Below are 15820 nucleotides of genomic sequence, written 5' to 3' on the forward strand. Positions count from 1 at the left end.
ATAAGTCATAAATAGAATACCTGCTCTTTTATCTATGAAGGTATTGTTGTCTCTTTGCTCAGCTCACCTCTTTATGTCTTCAAATGTCAGGGGTTAATTCACGTTACTCTGACAGTCACATATAATCTTACCCAAAGCACAGTCTAAGCCGATAGGAGCCATGATCGTTCGTTCATCACGTGACAGAATGACTCAAACCCGAGGACTCGAGAGATGAGCGGTTCAATTCTTTTTCCGGCTCTAAACGCGTATGATTGGCCCGTGAGGAATGAGTGACTCAGACCCGATAGAGGATTCGAGAGATGAACGGATCAATTCTTTTTCTGGCTCTAAACGCGTATGATTGGCCCGTGATGAACGAGTGACTCAGACCCGATAGAGGACTCGAGAGGTGAGCGGATCAATTCTTTTTCCGACTCTAAACTCATATGATTGGCTTCTGCCAATGTGATAAAGACTTGATATTAACGATACTACCTGCACAAATATGCGCACAACCAGATGAATGAATCACTCCCTGAGAGGACTCATAGTTCCCGAGTCATATTGAAGATTCGTTCAAAATGAACCAATCGTTCATGAACGACCCATCACTAACGTCTTGAACACTCAGGTAAAGAGAGCTGTCAACTGGTCACAATCTGAATCCAGTGGCAGAGGGTAAAGCTAGACAGACCTGGCAGGCCCAAAACGTATTTTGAGGCTCCTCAGGGAACAAGTCAAAGGGATTTTTAACTCTCCAGAGGAGCTTTGACCAGATCCTGAGGGTGGCTGGAGACATTGAGCCTGAGTGGTCCATGTTCTCCAACTCCATTGTTGATAAAACCGTGAGGAGCTGTGGCTGTAAGGCCTGTGGTGCCTGTAGTGGTGGCAATCCACAAACTCGGTGGTGGACATGGGAAGTAAGGGATACTGTCAAGCTGAAGGAGGAGTGCCTACATGCTTGGTTGGCTTGTAGGACTCACGAGGCAGGCTGATGGGTACCTACAAGGCCATGCATGCTGCAGCACAGGTGGTTGCAGAAGCAAAAACTCGGGCCTGGGAGGAGTTCGGGGAGACCATGGAGGAAGACTGCCGGGAAGCCTCAAAGATATTCTGGCTAACTGTCCAGCGCCTCAGGAGGGGAAAGCAGTTCCACACCGACATGGTTTACAGCAGAAGTCGGGAGCTGCTGACCTTGACTAGGAATGTTTTCGGACGGTGGATAGAAATACTTTGACTTGACGTTTTCGAGGATACTTTGACTAACGTCAAAGTCCATTGAGGAAGCAGAGATGGGTGACGCAGGAGTGGACTCATCCATCACCCAAGCTGAGGTGGCTGAGATAGTTTGCAAGCAAGTGACAACGTAGCGGGGGTGGATGAGATGCATACTATTTCACGCTGGTTATGTTCATAATTTCTATGAACTAAGTTACTAGGTGCAGCCTTGGGCCAGAGGGTGTCTGTTTTGGGGACCACAGGATTTCATCTCTGATATTTGCAGATGATGTTGTTTTGTTAGCTTCATTGGACATGGACCTTCAGCATGCAATGGGGCGGTGTGCTGCCGAGTGTGATGCGGCTGGGATGAGAATCAGCACCTCCAGGTCTGAGGTCATGGTGCTACACTGGAAATAGGTGGCTTGCCATGTCAAGGTTGGAGGAAAGTCCTTACCCCAAATGAAGGAATTCAAGTATCTTGGGGTTGAGAAAGTGAGGGAAGGATGGAGGATGAGATTGACAGGTGGATAAATGCAGCGGCAACAGTAATGTGGTCGATGTACCATTCCATTGTTGTAAAGAAGAAGGAGCTGGAGAAAGTGTCTAGGGAGAGGGAAGTTTGGGGTTCTCTCCTGAGACTGCTGCACCTGCGACCTGGCCCTGGACAAGCGGAAGAAAATGAATGAAAAAAATACCCCTTTCGAAAGTTTGTATACACTAATGCTTAAGCATTTAAACAGAATGAAGATGAGTACATTTTTCTTAATTTTCATAAAAATCATTTTTTCATTTAGAACTGCCCTTTCAGGAGCTAAAGATTTCTATTTTCCCAGAATTCAAAATAAGTATATGATCTTTACCCTTATCTTTAAATGATAATATTGTAAATTCAGCAGGATAACAGAATAAAATAAGAGAAAACGATAAGAATGAAGTGGGTTAACACCGTTCCTAACTCATGTGAAATATTCAGGTCACTACTTAAAATAATTTTATATATAATTTTATATATAAATAATTTTTATAAAATAATTTTTAATTATTTTTTTAGGGTTTTTTTCACCTTTATTTTGATAGGACGGTAGAGAATTCAGACAGGAAAGCATTGGGAGCAGAGAGAGGGGAAGGATTGGCAAAGGACCTCAAGCCAGGAATCGAACCCGGGTCGCCACGAGCACGCCAGTGCTTTATGTCAGCGCGCAGTACCACTAGGCTACTGGCGCCGACAAAATAATATTTGTTTTGTATGATCCCTCTTATTTTGTTAAAATATTTGCCATTTTGCAGATTCTAGAAGGTGCATGTAAACATTTGACTATTTCAAGTGCACGGTCCTATTGTAGGTATTCGTGCATTACTGTATTGATAAACAAGCCTTGGTGTGCAAGTTAGCTTCAAATGCAAATAAACCAGGGGCCTGTTTCAGAAAGGAGGTTAACTGAAAACTCAGAGTATTTTAAACCTGAAATGAGAGAAACTCTGGGTTTTCCGTTTCAAAATGGCAGGTTTGTTAAACTGGAGAAAGCAGGGTAAGTCAAGCCTGTTTCTAAAAGAGAGTTAACTTTGACTCAGAGTCAGTTACTGTGGTAACTTACTCTGTGAATCTAACCTGGTCAGAAGCAGGTTTTATTCTCTAAACTCAGAGTTTCTGTCGGTCTCCTCCCCTTTTTTAAAGATGAAGCGGTATTTCTCGCCTTAGCCTTACGTTTCTACCCACCTATTTTAAGGCTCATTTTGGATGCGTGCATAAAAACGATTGATAGAAACGTCATGATGCACATAACTTTTTAAAATATGCATAAAAAACGTGCATAGCTGAGTAGGATAAACTTTTATTCGATAGAAAATGTACGCATAAACTACGATGGAAACACTTTTACTGAACAAATTACAGTATGTACATTAAAAAAAAGATCATGATCATATGATAATGAAAATGTGTGTAAATGAGCAAACCAGCAGGCTGAGCACACTGTAACATGTCTTAAATATTGTTTTAGTCATTTTGAAATGCCTTAACTGTTTCAGTATTAGTGTATATTATTAATTACCTCCGAACGTCTGGTGCGTGTCAAGAGTCTCCGCGTCTCATGGCTTCAGACGCCTCCACGTGTTCATTGTGTTTCAGCATTGTCTTCTGACATCGAGGCGCAAGTACATTAATTAGGCTAAAAAAAGAATTAATTGACGCAGCTTCTTCTACCACAGGAAATTCTGTTTTTACTGTTGATATTGGGTGCCAGTTTAATCAGGAAGTGACGATTTTTTTCTCTTTGACTCGTTGGATGGAATTTTATTCGCATCTTTTATGCAATATTCCAGTTTAGCACATAAATTTATGTAATATATTTGGATGGAAACATAGCTATTGCCTACATTTTAGTCACACACAGAAGAACTGTACTAGAATGGCTTATGCTTTTTTAATAAATAATTAAATTAAATTCACCCTCGACATGCACTGTAACTAGATTAATGGGATTATTATTCTTTCTAAAAATTATTTTTAGTACTGCTCACCTTCTAAATGTTATATTAACCTCTATCACTTGATCAATAAAAAAGGCAGACACACAAGTGCACTGTTAAATCATTTAAAACTAATAAATGTATAAAAAAGTTTAGAAAAAAAATATAAACGTCACAAATTACATTACTTATTTTATTATACTTAAATATTTAAATACTTAAAAAGTGAAATTAGGCATTAACTTGAGCAGCTGTTTTCCCACGCTAACTGTCTCTTCTTCACTGATGGTTGTTTCTTTTCAAATATATACACTCATATTTGCTATAACTTTGCATGAGAACATCAAGTTCAGCTGGAGAAAGAAATGGTGATCTCTTTTATAAGATATTGCCATAGTCACTCGTAATGTCTGCGCTCCATTGATAATGCCTTTTTAAAGTCACGGTGTGAGCGCTTAACTCTGAGTTGGTCTACTCGAAGTTGATTGACCCAACTCAGATCAGCTGTTCTGAAACCGAAAACTCAAGAGTTTTTAATCTCTCGGTAAATTAACTCAGAGTTCAAGTTTAAACTCTGAGTTGTTTGAACCTCCTTACTGAAACAGGCCCCAGATGTGTTGTTATTTAAAGTTAGCCATCATGCCATATTTGTTCATTTGATATGGCAAGATTTAAACTCTTAAAGAAACTCTTCAAACTCTTGACTGATGGTTTTCTTTGTAACAGGCAAACCGTTCAACCCCCAACACGCAATACACAACGCTGCTGCCAACATTATCTGCTCTATCGTGTTTGGAGATCGATTTGACTATGATAACAAGAGCTTCACGTATCTTCTGGAAATCATAAAAGAAAACATCATTCAGGCAGGATCACTTGTTGGACAGGTATGGAAAGATGACAAATATTTCACAAGATGTCCAAACTGATCCTATAGTTCTACCTTCCAGCAGAGTTGATCTTAACAAGTTTTTAAAACTTAATGGGTCATCCTTTATTTTGATAGTCCATTTGTTAAATTAAAGTTATATTTGCAACTAATTCTCATTAGATTATCAGTAGACTGTTAGGTTGGGGTAAGGGTTAGAGTAAGTTGACATGAACTTGCAAATTTTCTTAAAGTCGGTTAAATGTCTGTTTAAGGAGCAGTATCAGCAGATATTAAGCAGACAGTCTACTAATACCCAAATGAACCATCAAAATAAAGTGTTAACCAATATTTTACATGTGCTGAACTCGATAAACCTAAACCTTTTTCTATGTACAAAAAAAGGCAAATTTCTCTCAAATATTGTCTACAGAATTTGTCCAAATATGTGTTTGTGAGCACTTCTTCTTTGCCAAGATAATCCATCCACCTCACAGGTGTGGTATAAGAGCTTATAAGAGTTTAGTTTCTATCATTTTAAACGTGGCTTGGCTTTCACAGCAAATGAACAGTCATGTGATGTATTTGGATTAGCGCAAGAAAGTAATCAAATCGTTTTTTACAACATTAAAATCCTTCCTTGCAAATATGAAACAAATGATGACAAAGAAGTCATAAAGAGTGCATTTTGGCTGCGGTCAGGCCAGCTGCCAGTCCAAAAAGAATGGTCATTCTAGCCGATAAGGTATTTTGGTGGTCGCTCATACACTGTGTATTACGATAGAGCGCTAAACAGCTATGTACCGCAAGCTGACAGGGAAGATGACGGTCACTTGCTACATTGAAACAGCTGTCTTTGGAAATTAAATGGATGTTCTTGGTTGGTAAAAGATAAACAAACAAGCCTACCCCAAACATGCTGAACTAGCCAGATTAGAACTCTGCATCTCTACCTGTAGCAGCAGCAGTGAAAAGGTGTTTGGTGCTGCTGGACGCACCATCCTGAGCGCAGGACTGCGCTGAAGCCATTTACAGTGGATTCAGTAATGTTCCTCCTCAAAACATGTAGCCTAATCTTGATGAGTTTTTAAAGGATAAACCATAAAATCGTAATGTAGACAGAGTATACAGGCTAATGTTGGCAATAGGCTACATTCAGCTTCACAGTCGCCCTAAGGCTAGATTATGAAGAGACGTAGCGAAACACATCCCGCAGAGCCTTTATCTTAATTTCATTTTTGCCAAATACCCGTCATAATTTAGAATTTATTTTAATTTAATTTATTAGGGAGACTTAGTTATATTGGTGTGTTGGCCAATTTAAAGGCTAAGTGTATGAACCTAGGCCATAAAGTGCCGGGATGTTACAGAGGACTTATTTTATACTTATTGTATTGTTCCAAATTCCAAGTGTCCTACAGCCTATATTTGTTACAAATAAATTATGTTAAAATATATAAATGATTCATTCTTGGGAAAAAAGGCAAAGGAGCTGTGTGCCTGTGCACATTTGAATAATGTCGGGCTATAAATGTGTCCGGGCTTTATAAAGGTGTCAATCAAAATGTAACTGTCGGGCTCGGACCCTATCGGGTCTAATTTTTATGATTAATTTTTACTGATCTAATTTTTTTTAATTTTTACTGATTACAGCTCGATGTGGTAAATCAAGATGAGGCAGCATAAGTATTGCACAGCTGTGCCATAAGGCTGATTTATACTTCTGCGTCAAACGGCGGCGTATGCTACGGCGCTGACGCATAGTCTTTCGCCATGGCCGTCGGCGACACTGACGTGCACCTCTCAAAAAATGTAACTACACGACGCGTAGCGCAAGCTCTGTGATTGGTGGGCTTAGTAGCACTGACGAGTCTGGGTGGGACCGAGAGCCGCGTGAATGATGCTGAGCCACTTGTACATCCCAGAAGTGTTCAGGAAAAGCAACACAGCAGCAAAGAAACTCGACACAGAGGAACATTTACACCTCACTGCCAACTAGCGTTTCGGAAGTGTTAATGCAGACCAACAGAGACTGCGCGCAGAAGTATGAATGCACAGGTAAGCATGTTGCATTCGCCGTGGGTTACGCCGGTCACTTGACGCAGAAGTATAAACCAGGCTTTAGGCTGGCCACAATAAAAGGCCATTCTAAAATGTGCAGTTTGATAAGACAGCACAATGCTAAGACGTGGCAAATTTTGAGGAAGCATGTAGTTGACAGGCTGACTGCAGGAATGTAAACCCAAACTGTTGCCTTTGAAATTAATGTTAATTTCTCTACCATAAGTCATCTCCAAGGGCATTTTAGAGAATTTAGCAGTACATCCAACCGAAATTATCTGTATGCACAACCGAAAGTGGGTAAATTTGTGAGGTGTTCTCTTCACAGGTCAATCCCCATTTTCACTGTATAGGGTAGAATGCTAACATCGTGTATAGCATTGTGTGGGGGATTTGATTTGCTGATGTCAGCATTGTAAATCATGTAGCCCATAGAGGTAATGAGGTTATGGTAGTGGCAGGTGTATGTTTTGGTCAAGGAACACAGCTGAATGCTGTCAATTGCATTTTGAATGCGTTAAGATACCACAACAAGATCCTGAGGCCCACATGCATTCCCGGGAGCGGAAAACATCCCAGTTCTTGCTTGGCCAGTACACCCACTGGACATGTGTTTAGGATGCTCTGGATTAGGTGTGCCAGTTCCAGCCAATATCCAGCAACTTTAAATTCGTCATTGAAGAGGAGTGGACTAACGTCCCACAGGCCAAAATCAACAACCTGTTTATCTCGGATCTGTAAAGGAGATGAGTTGCACTGTGTAAGGCAAATGGAGTTAACAACAGATACTGACTGACACCCCCCGCCACCTTTCATTCAGGTACTGTTGCAACCTACAGGAATTTATCTGTTGCCTTTTTTTTCCCAGGTCTTTAACTTGGTTCCCATCATCAAACATGTCCCAGGGCCACATCAGAAAATATATCAGAATGGCCAAGCATTTAAGTCTTTCATCAGGGAATCGGTCAAAGAGCACAGACAAACTCTGGATCCTGACAGTCCACGGGATTTTATCGATGCCTACCTGCTGGAGATGGAGAAAGTGAGACCACCTTGATTAACCACTCAGGAAAATGTAGAATACACTCTTTGATGGTTGTTACTGCTTGTGAAGGTTACTGCTGTTCTGTTAATTAAAAGTAACTTGCTAACTTCACTCCTAATGCCTTGTTTACCCTGCTAGGAATCTTATTTCTAGTGAAGTAGATAAGTATGGGTAAAATATGGGTCTATTTCTGTTTTTCTTGGAACAGCAAAAGTCCACGCAGGACTCCACTTTTCACGAGGATAACATGGTTATGGCAGTAGGTGATTTGTTCTTGGCTGGAAGCGACACTACAGCGACCACCATCAGATGGGGACTCATCTACCTGACTCAAAACCCAGATGTACAAGGTAATTAACATTGACAGTGTTTATGTGCTTATTGGAGGAACTGCTCTAAGCGTGTATTTTTCATGCAATGTTTGATACCGCATGGCGAATGAGAGAAAAAACCCTCCACATTTCCCGGAAACTTAGATGCACACGGCAGGTAGTGTCAGAAAGCCGCGTGTGTTATTCCGGTCACAAAATGCGGTGAAAATCCCACACGAGGTTAAAGTTTGGTTGTGGTGCTAACATGTTTACACTCGGTGCAATTGCTAGTTCGATAAGAACAAACTGAATAAACAAAGAGCACTGGTCGCTCACTTACCAAATCTGTAGAGACAGGACAATCACCAGCAACTAGAGCCGCGTCTTTATTAAGAGAAGACTACAAGTGAATCCGGATCTCAGCGTTTGCAAATGAGAACAGCTCTCAGGTAAACAATGATCCTCCTTAGACACGTAAGTTATTGTTGTCGAGCGTCGCGTACACTGTCAATCCACACGTGAGTCTGAGCTCTCGCAGAGAGAAAATGAAAACAAAACTTCACTGCAGCAAACTATAAAAGCAACACTTCACGCTTGTTTTGCCAACACAACGTGGTGTGAGTGTCATCTAAACACTGTGACAGTAATGAATATTAATTAAGTTGCACAACAGAGCGCGCTGATTGGTTTGAACCAAGCCTTACTCATGCATTAATGCAGCACACTGTAAGACGTAATAAGACACACTCTGGTACAGACGTCCAGTCTGCACGCTGGAATACAGGCTATTATCTCATGACCGTGACGCAGCTTCAAATATTAGTTTCAAACCGTTAGTACGAATTTGCTTGAAATAATGCAAAAACAACCAATTTACACTTTTTAGTGAAATATAGGTGTCCTAATAGTGTTTTTAGCAGTGTGGGACACATATACGACTGTCAACAGCTCAACACATGTGTTTTGGTGTTTCGTGACCCTTTAAACAGTGTTGCGTGGTACTGATGATGATAACAAGATATTGCTAAATTGATTCTCCAGAATTGGATGAATATTGCCAGTTCCCCTTTTATTCTTTGGATCTGTAGTATAATCTTGTTTTTAATTCCTACTGTTATGGCTTAAAAAATGTAGCTTACATTACCTATGTTTCAAGAGGCTATGTTTAATTACCGACTTACAATAAATAGTGTTGTCTATGGATGTAATTATGTTGATAAAAGACTACCATTGTACCGAGTAAGGTTTTGAAGCTGCTACATGCTATAAATTCCTCAGGTAGTCAACTTTCCAGTGGCACACCTCCAGTGGTATTTTATCGTACAAACCTTAGCTTTTGTGTCATTCCAGAGAGATGTCATGAAGAGATTGTTCGGGTTCTGGGTTTTGACCGATTGCCCAGCATGGATGACCGTGACCGACTACCATACACGTATGCCACTGTTCATGAGTTTCAGCGCTGTGCAAACCTTGTGCCAACTGGAGTGCCTCATGAAACAACTCAAGCAACAAAACTACGAGGATACGACATTCCTCAGGTGCTGAAAAATAATGTATGTTATGTTTGTATGGAAATGGAATTGTTCAACTAATAAATGTTGTCTTTCTAGGGAACTCAGATATTGATTAACTTGACGGAAATTTTGACTAACAAGGAGCACTGGAAGCATCCAGACACTTTTAACCCAGAGAATTTCTTAGATGATAAGGGACATTTCTTCAAACCGGAGGCTTTTCTTCCTTTCTCCTTGGGTGAGCCACTTGGAACAATGACAAACCAGGTAGAAATTGATCGACTCTAACTTTTGATTTCTCTTTTCTCCAGGTCCAAGGGCCTGTCTTGGTGAGACTCTGGCTAAAGCTGAGCTCTTCCTCTTCGTCACTTCTCTCCTTCAGCGCATTCGTTTCTCCTGGCCAACTGGAGAGAAGTTGCCGGATATGAATGGGATTTTCGGCATAGTTCGCTCTCCTAAACCATTCAACATCATTTGCCATAGCAGAGGTTCAAAACACTGACCATCAGTGTCCGTGCTCATATTTACAAGTGTTTCCAAAGATTTAGACTTGTTTTAAAATTTACTGTATTGATAAAGAATGTTGTATTACCTTACAACACTATACATTGCTGTAAATTAAAGTGCTGAAATAGTATAGCGTGAGACAATGCCAAGGTTGTGGGATCGATTCCAAAGGAAAACGAGCAATAATTTGTACCTTCAGTGCAGTGTAAGTCACTTTGGATAAAAGCATCTGATAAATGCATATATTAAAATGTAATACCGATTTAACAGATCAAAGCAGTTTTCTCTCATGATCTCTCACTTGTTTGCTGAGTGGTATGGTTTACTACAGAATGGTTTGGTACAGGTCACCCTTGTGTTTTCACTGCCAACAGTATCCTTACTTGGTGGGATAAATCAAGCTGCAGACCCACACATTTCAGAACACACAATCCAGGCCAGGCCAAACGTCTTTTTCTTGTTTAGTGGTGACTAATTCCTTAGGGGCATTATTGCCACCTATTGTACCAGATGTCAACTTAAAAAAATGTTGACATGATTTATGTTCATTTATTTTCATTTGGCTTAGTCCCTGATTTATTAGGGGTCGCCACATCGGAAATAACCACCAATTACTCTGGCAGATGTTTTAGGCAGCTGATGCCCTTCCATCCACAACCCAGTACTGGGAAGCACCCATACACACGCGCACTCATACACTACGGCCATTTTAGTTAATTCAATTCAGCTTTATTTGTACAGCGCTTTTACAATGTAGATTGTGTCACATAAATGGTCATAGTAACTGGATCAGGGTAGTTCAGTTTTTTAGTGTTTAAGTTCAGTTCAGTTTACTCAGTTCAGTGTGGTTTGAAGTCATTACTGAGAGTCCAAACACTGAAGAGCAAATTCATCGATGAATTCCCCTATACCTAATGTCTTTGGACTTTGGGGGAAACCGGAGCACCCGAAGGAAACCCACATCAACACGGGAGAACATGCAAACTCCACACAAAAATGCTAACTGGCCCAGACGGGACTCCAACCAGCGACCTACATGCTGTAGGGCAATAGTGCTAACCACTGACCTACCGTTTGGACATTCTCAGTAGCCACATCTGTATCAATCTTGTCGGCATAGTCTTCAAAAGGCCCTCCCACTTGAAAACCTGGATCATGTAGCCGGGATTGTGTGACCTAAAATGTCTATAGGTTGAATTGAGTCTGCAGCTGAATTTTTGTCTTGTTGCATGCGCTGCTGTCGATTCTCTGTATACCAATAGCATTTCAGCAGTAAGGCTAGCTCCACCCTTTTGGCACCGTACTGGTGTGCTAGCTATCCTGTGAAAGGGTGCCAAAAAAGTGGTATGGTTCACCATTTTGATATCTTTTACAGTGATACACACACTGTACAGTCCCGCTGAATGAAAATGGGCCATATAGAGCTGGTTAATCCTCTGTGAGAACATCATTACTGTGTATTCCCTCTCTCAAAAAAAAAAAAAAACCCAAAAAACTATTAAAGTAATCAAAGTATATATTTTTCAGTATATTTTCGAGACGATGTATATTTTAAAATGTCATAATTTTCTACTAAAACATTGATTTAAATGTATCAATGTTATATTTATACAGAGTTTGATCACTTAATATAATTTTCTATGACTGGGAAAAAAACCCTGAGTTGCTCCATCATTGTTCACTCAACATTTTGAAGTGCACTGCGGTTTCCAGATTTGTGCATGATCACATACAAGAATCAAAAAGGTAACAAAAAAAAACATTAAAGTAAAAGTTTAGTCTTTGTAGAAGTAAACACAATATATTTAGTGATTTTTATAATACATATAGTAGCACTGGTATATTAAGGACTCATCACACATTCTATGTACAGCGGGTGACACTTCAAAACGACCATTACCTCCGCGGTACTAAAGGCTGATTGATACTTTAGCGTCAAGTGGACAGATGCCTTTGTGTGGTCGCATAGCCCTCAATGTGGCCATCGCCGAAAATTTAACTACATTTTCTGCCGGTTCGCATCTCAAAATGAGCGAGTTAGAGCAACTTGTACATTAAGGTATCGTTCAGAAAAAACAAAACAACCACGAAGAACTTGACAAAGAGGAACCTTAAAACCTATTGCCAGCTAGCATTTCGGAAGAGTTATTGCAGAGCAACACAAACAGAACACGTGGCAAGATTGTGACTATAACACCAGGGGCACTAAAGGATGGGATGTGAACAGAAATATACAGTAGCTGTACATACCCTGCTACTTGTAAATGAAAAAGAAATAATGAAACAAAGCATTATAATTCCTTCATTAATTATTAAAAAGTTGTTAAGTTTCAATATGGTTCTAAATCATTTTGGAAATAAAAGAACTAAAATGAAAGTACATACATACTGTACATTTTATAATAATTACAATCAATGATGCATATTTACATGCGATTGAGTCTAACCATTTGGTGAGTACATGGAATTAAAGGTGCAGTAGGTGATCTTACACAATGCTAACAGAGCCACGCCTCCTGAAACACGAGCACCGCAAAAGAACCCTCTCTCATGTGTTAAAAGCGACTAGTGCTTGTCCAGCGGCGTGCAAGCCAAACTGACATGCTATTTCAGAGTGAATATTTAGAGTTGCATGGTAAACAATATAGGGAGAGGCTAGGCGGAATAGCGGTATTTGCTTGTGTTTTGTTGTTAAACGAATTAAATCCACATCATTGATGCTGTAAAAGTCCTTTATGAAACTGAAAATAGTCTTATCCATCTTTCATCGGAAGATTTTAGTGGCTGAACAACACTTCTGTGAGGATATAACCCATTTGTAACAACAACATCTAACGTTACATCAGCTCTGCGTGAAGCTAAAACAGTTTTAAAACAGAACATTACCTGTCTAAGAGAAATCCGGAAAACAGACAGATTGGGCTACTTATCGGAATTATGAGAGATGTCGGTTAATTGGATGAACATTTTTTAGTTTTATGCCTTACCCAGAATATAAAAATACACATAAATACATTTTGATCATTTACTGTAATCATTACTATTAGACTGTGAAGAGACTTTCAACCTGCACAACAAAAAAATGCTTCTGAAGACAATCACCTACTGCACCTTTAATTAAAATTACTCAGTAATTTGTTAAATCATTACATTTTAACAAGGACACCTTAATATAAAGTGTAATCAAATATTTTAAAAATACACTACTAAACGATTACAAATGTTGTGGTATGAAAAAATCCCGGTCCTCTTATTACTGCTGATGTGTGTTTTCATCCAGGCCACATTGGAGAGATCACAGCTTTCGCATTTCCAGTAATGCTTTGTTCATTAAGCATTACATTTGTTTTCCGTTTAGTTTTTTTCATTGAAGAATCTCTGTTAAAACCTTTCAGATGTGTCTTATACTATAGTTTAGCTCCAGCCGGGAGAAGGAACGTCTGGACCCCGAGTCCATGCAGCGTCACCACATCAGGCATGGATGCCAAGAGCTGCCGGACCGAACCAAAGCCATTCAATACTTCTGAGTCGAGGAGAAGCGGACAGGATCTGCGGGCTTTACTTAAACTGATGCCTTCAGGGTATTGAGCCATCAGATCCAGAAGTGATCTCTTCAGATTCAACAGGCCAGATTTTGGTTCTGAGGATGAACAGAGTGAGAACACAATATGAAAATAATCTAGAGCTTTAGTATACAGTATAGGACAATAATGTTAATAAGACAACAATATTTTAATTATAGTGTTACACTGATTCTGATTTATTGGCTTATATTAAAGTTTCAAATGTCTCCTAATGAGTTATACCAATCAATAACATAGAGGTTACTGGGAATTATATTGGTTTTAATTGAAACTGTATTGGTCCTGTGAGTATCTACGGGCTATTTTTGCCTTCTGTTGGTGCCATGTTAAAATAAAATAAAAATCCTACTGAATTATGTCCCAAAATGAACTAGAAACCATTGAAATTTACTGGTTAGATTGGTTTACGATATGGTTTATGATGTAATAGGTTTATGATATACTGGTTGTATGGTATTTAGAACTCCTGTGGTGGTTTGTATTGTCTTTTTCAAGAAGCAATCGAAATACATGCTTTTATTATGCTCCAGACATACTTTATACTATTACAAGTGCTAGACTGACAAAGTTTTATGATGATTTTGAAATTATATTGAGCTATAAATTATTATAGCCTATTTAGCATTCCTTTATGAAAACAAATAGTCTGTCCTCTTGTTTACTAAGTATTAAAATGTAAACATTATATTTGAAACCTACATAAATACTTCACGGTTAGTTTTGTGACTGCATGTTATTCTTCTCAATCATATTTAAGTTACAAAGTGTTTACAACAGTATGTAATGAAAGACGAATACCAAACTTTACACCACTTTTACACTACTCGTCATCAGTCATGCTTTTACATCTAACAGTATGGTAAGCAACTTTACATTTCTTTGGGTGAAACTATTAACATTGTACTGTGTTTATTTACTCACGTGTATCGGATGACGGTGGAGCTCCTTTAGCGACCACCGCACTGTATAGATTCGGTCCGTTCATCATTAACCGGTGTAAAATGATCTGCCTTCGGGATTATGACAGCGAAATTCTGTTCATGTGATACAAAATACTGTCCCGTTTGCTTACACATCCACGGTAAAATGTATCCCTTAATAATTTCCTTACTTTAAACGGAGTTGTACAGCTCTTCTAGCTTTTAAACGAATCGAAACTGACACTCATTTGTATACGAATCTGTTCACTGAACCGACTCGTTTGAACTTAATTTGAAAATGATTCTTTTGAATCATTACTAAAATGCTGCATTGATTTGATTTATGATTCGTTATGATGATTATCAGTTGATTTATTAGTTTATTTCCTGTCATCCCCACGTACAAACATAATTATAACCTCATAAATTAGTTGTGTTTTGTGAATGATGCACTTGATTCATTTTAAAGATCCGATTCAAAAAATGAACCACAAGCCAAAGCAACACTTTCGTTTTTGTTTTCTCCTTAACGTTAGTTCCTAGATTAAGAAGTGCAATAATATAAAATGTTTCCTTAATTTTAGACAAACAACGCCTTTTATTTCATCGACAACTTGCATCAGCTCTTTCTGTCAGGGTTAAGTTAGACGATATGAGAGAAACGTGTTTCTCTCTGTCGAGATACCTCACGCATTTCTCAAACATTGAATAATTTAGCATAATTAGACTATAATGATTAGATTATAGATGTGCATAATTATATTTAGGTAAATTAACTCATTTTTATTGCTTTTGTTTGGATTGTATCTGTCGTATAAGTATGACTAAGTACAGTCACCAATGTGTTGCTTGAGGTTGCATCAAGTTTATTTTATAGCTGACTCATTGTCTTGTGCTTTACCTTTGCCATACTTGTGCTTTTTTTTCTCAGCTCTACACACCTCTTGTGTGTTATTAATAACCAGGCCTAATCATCCTTAGATTAGGCATCAGTAAAGTATTCAATCAGTGATTGTTGTCCAATTTTCTGTCACGCTAAGTTTCCAACGCACAAGAACTCTTGTGAACCTGAGAAGGAAAATGTGAAAATGAAAATGTCTAAAGCTTCTGCTTGAATGTTACCCAGAATGTATGACGGTAACAGGAAAATGCATCATGAGCCAAATGTTGCCTGATACATTTGTACTTTTGCAAATAAGTAAATATTAGGGTATTTTTTTAAAATAAAGAATAGCTGTGTGCTACAATAATTTATGTAGTTTGCCTTTTCTCAATATATCTTTATCAAAGTAGTGCTGAAAGGGTTAACAGCATGTCGAACTCTTTTTCTGTCTCCTC

The 15820-nt window shown here is 38.9% G+C and overlaps 2 protein-coding genes and 1 long non-coding RNA gene across 3 annotated transcripts in view; 2 read left to right on the plus strand and 1 right to left on the minus strand.

Annotated features, from left to right (window-relative positions):
* cyp2aa6 (cytochrome P450, family 2, subfamily AA, polypeptide 6) overlaps positions 1–10254 on the plus strand; it is a 14404-nt gene extending 4150 nt beyond the window's left edge. The window contains 6 exon segments of the mRNA NM_001199969.3: positions 4399–4559; positions 7470–7643; positions 7855–7996; positions 9308–9495; positions 9568–9709; positions 9783–10254. Of these exon segments, the coding sequence (NP_001186898.2) occupies positions 4399–4559; positions 7470–7643; positions 7855–7996; positions 9308–9495; positions 9568–9709; positions 9783–9973 (998 nt within the window). The 3' untranslated portion in view covers positions 9974–10254.
* tut4 (terminal uridylyl transferase 4) overlaps positions 1–15820 on the plus strand; it is a 162033-nt gene that overhangs the window by 101352 nt on the left and 44861 nt on the right. The window lies entirely within an intron of this gene.
* LOC141380559 (uncharacterized) lies at positions 13079–15813 on the minus strand. Its single transcript, XR_012398764.1, has 2 exons — positions 14484–15813; positions 13079–13618 (listed from the first exon to the last, which is right to left on the minus strand). It is a non-coding gene; the product is annotated as an uncharacterized lncRNA (long non-coding RNA).

This window comes from Danio rerio, chromosome 23, assembly GCF_049306965.1.
Source record: "Danio rerio strain Tuebingen ecotype United States chromosome 23, GRCz12tu, whole genome shotgun sequence".
In the NCBI taxonomy this organism is placed as follows: Eukaryota; Metazoa; Chordata; class Actinopteri; order Cypriniformes; family Danionidae; genus Danio; species Danio rerio.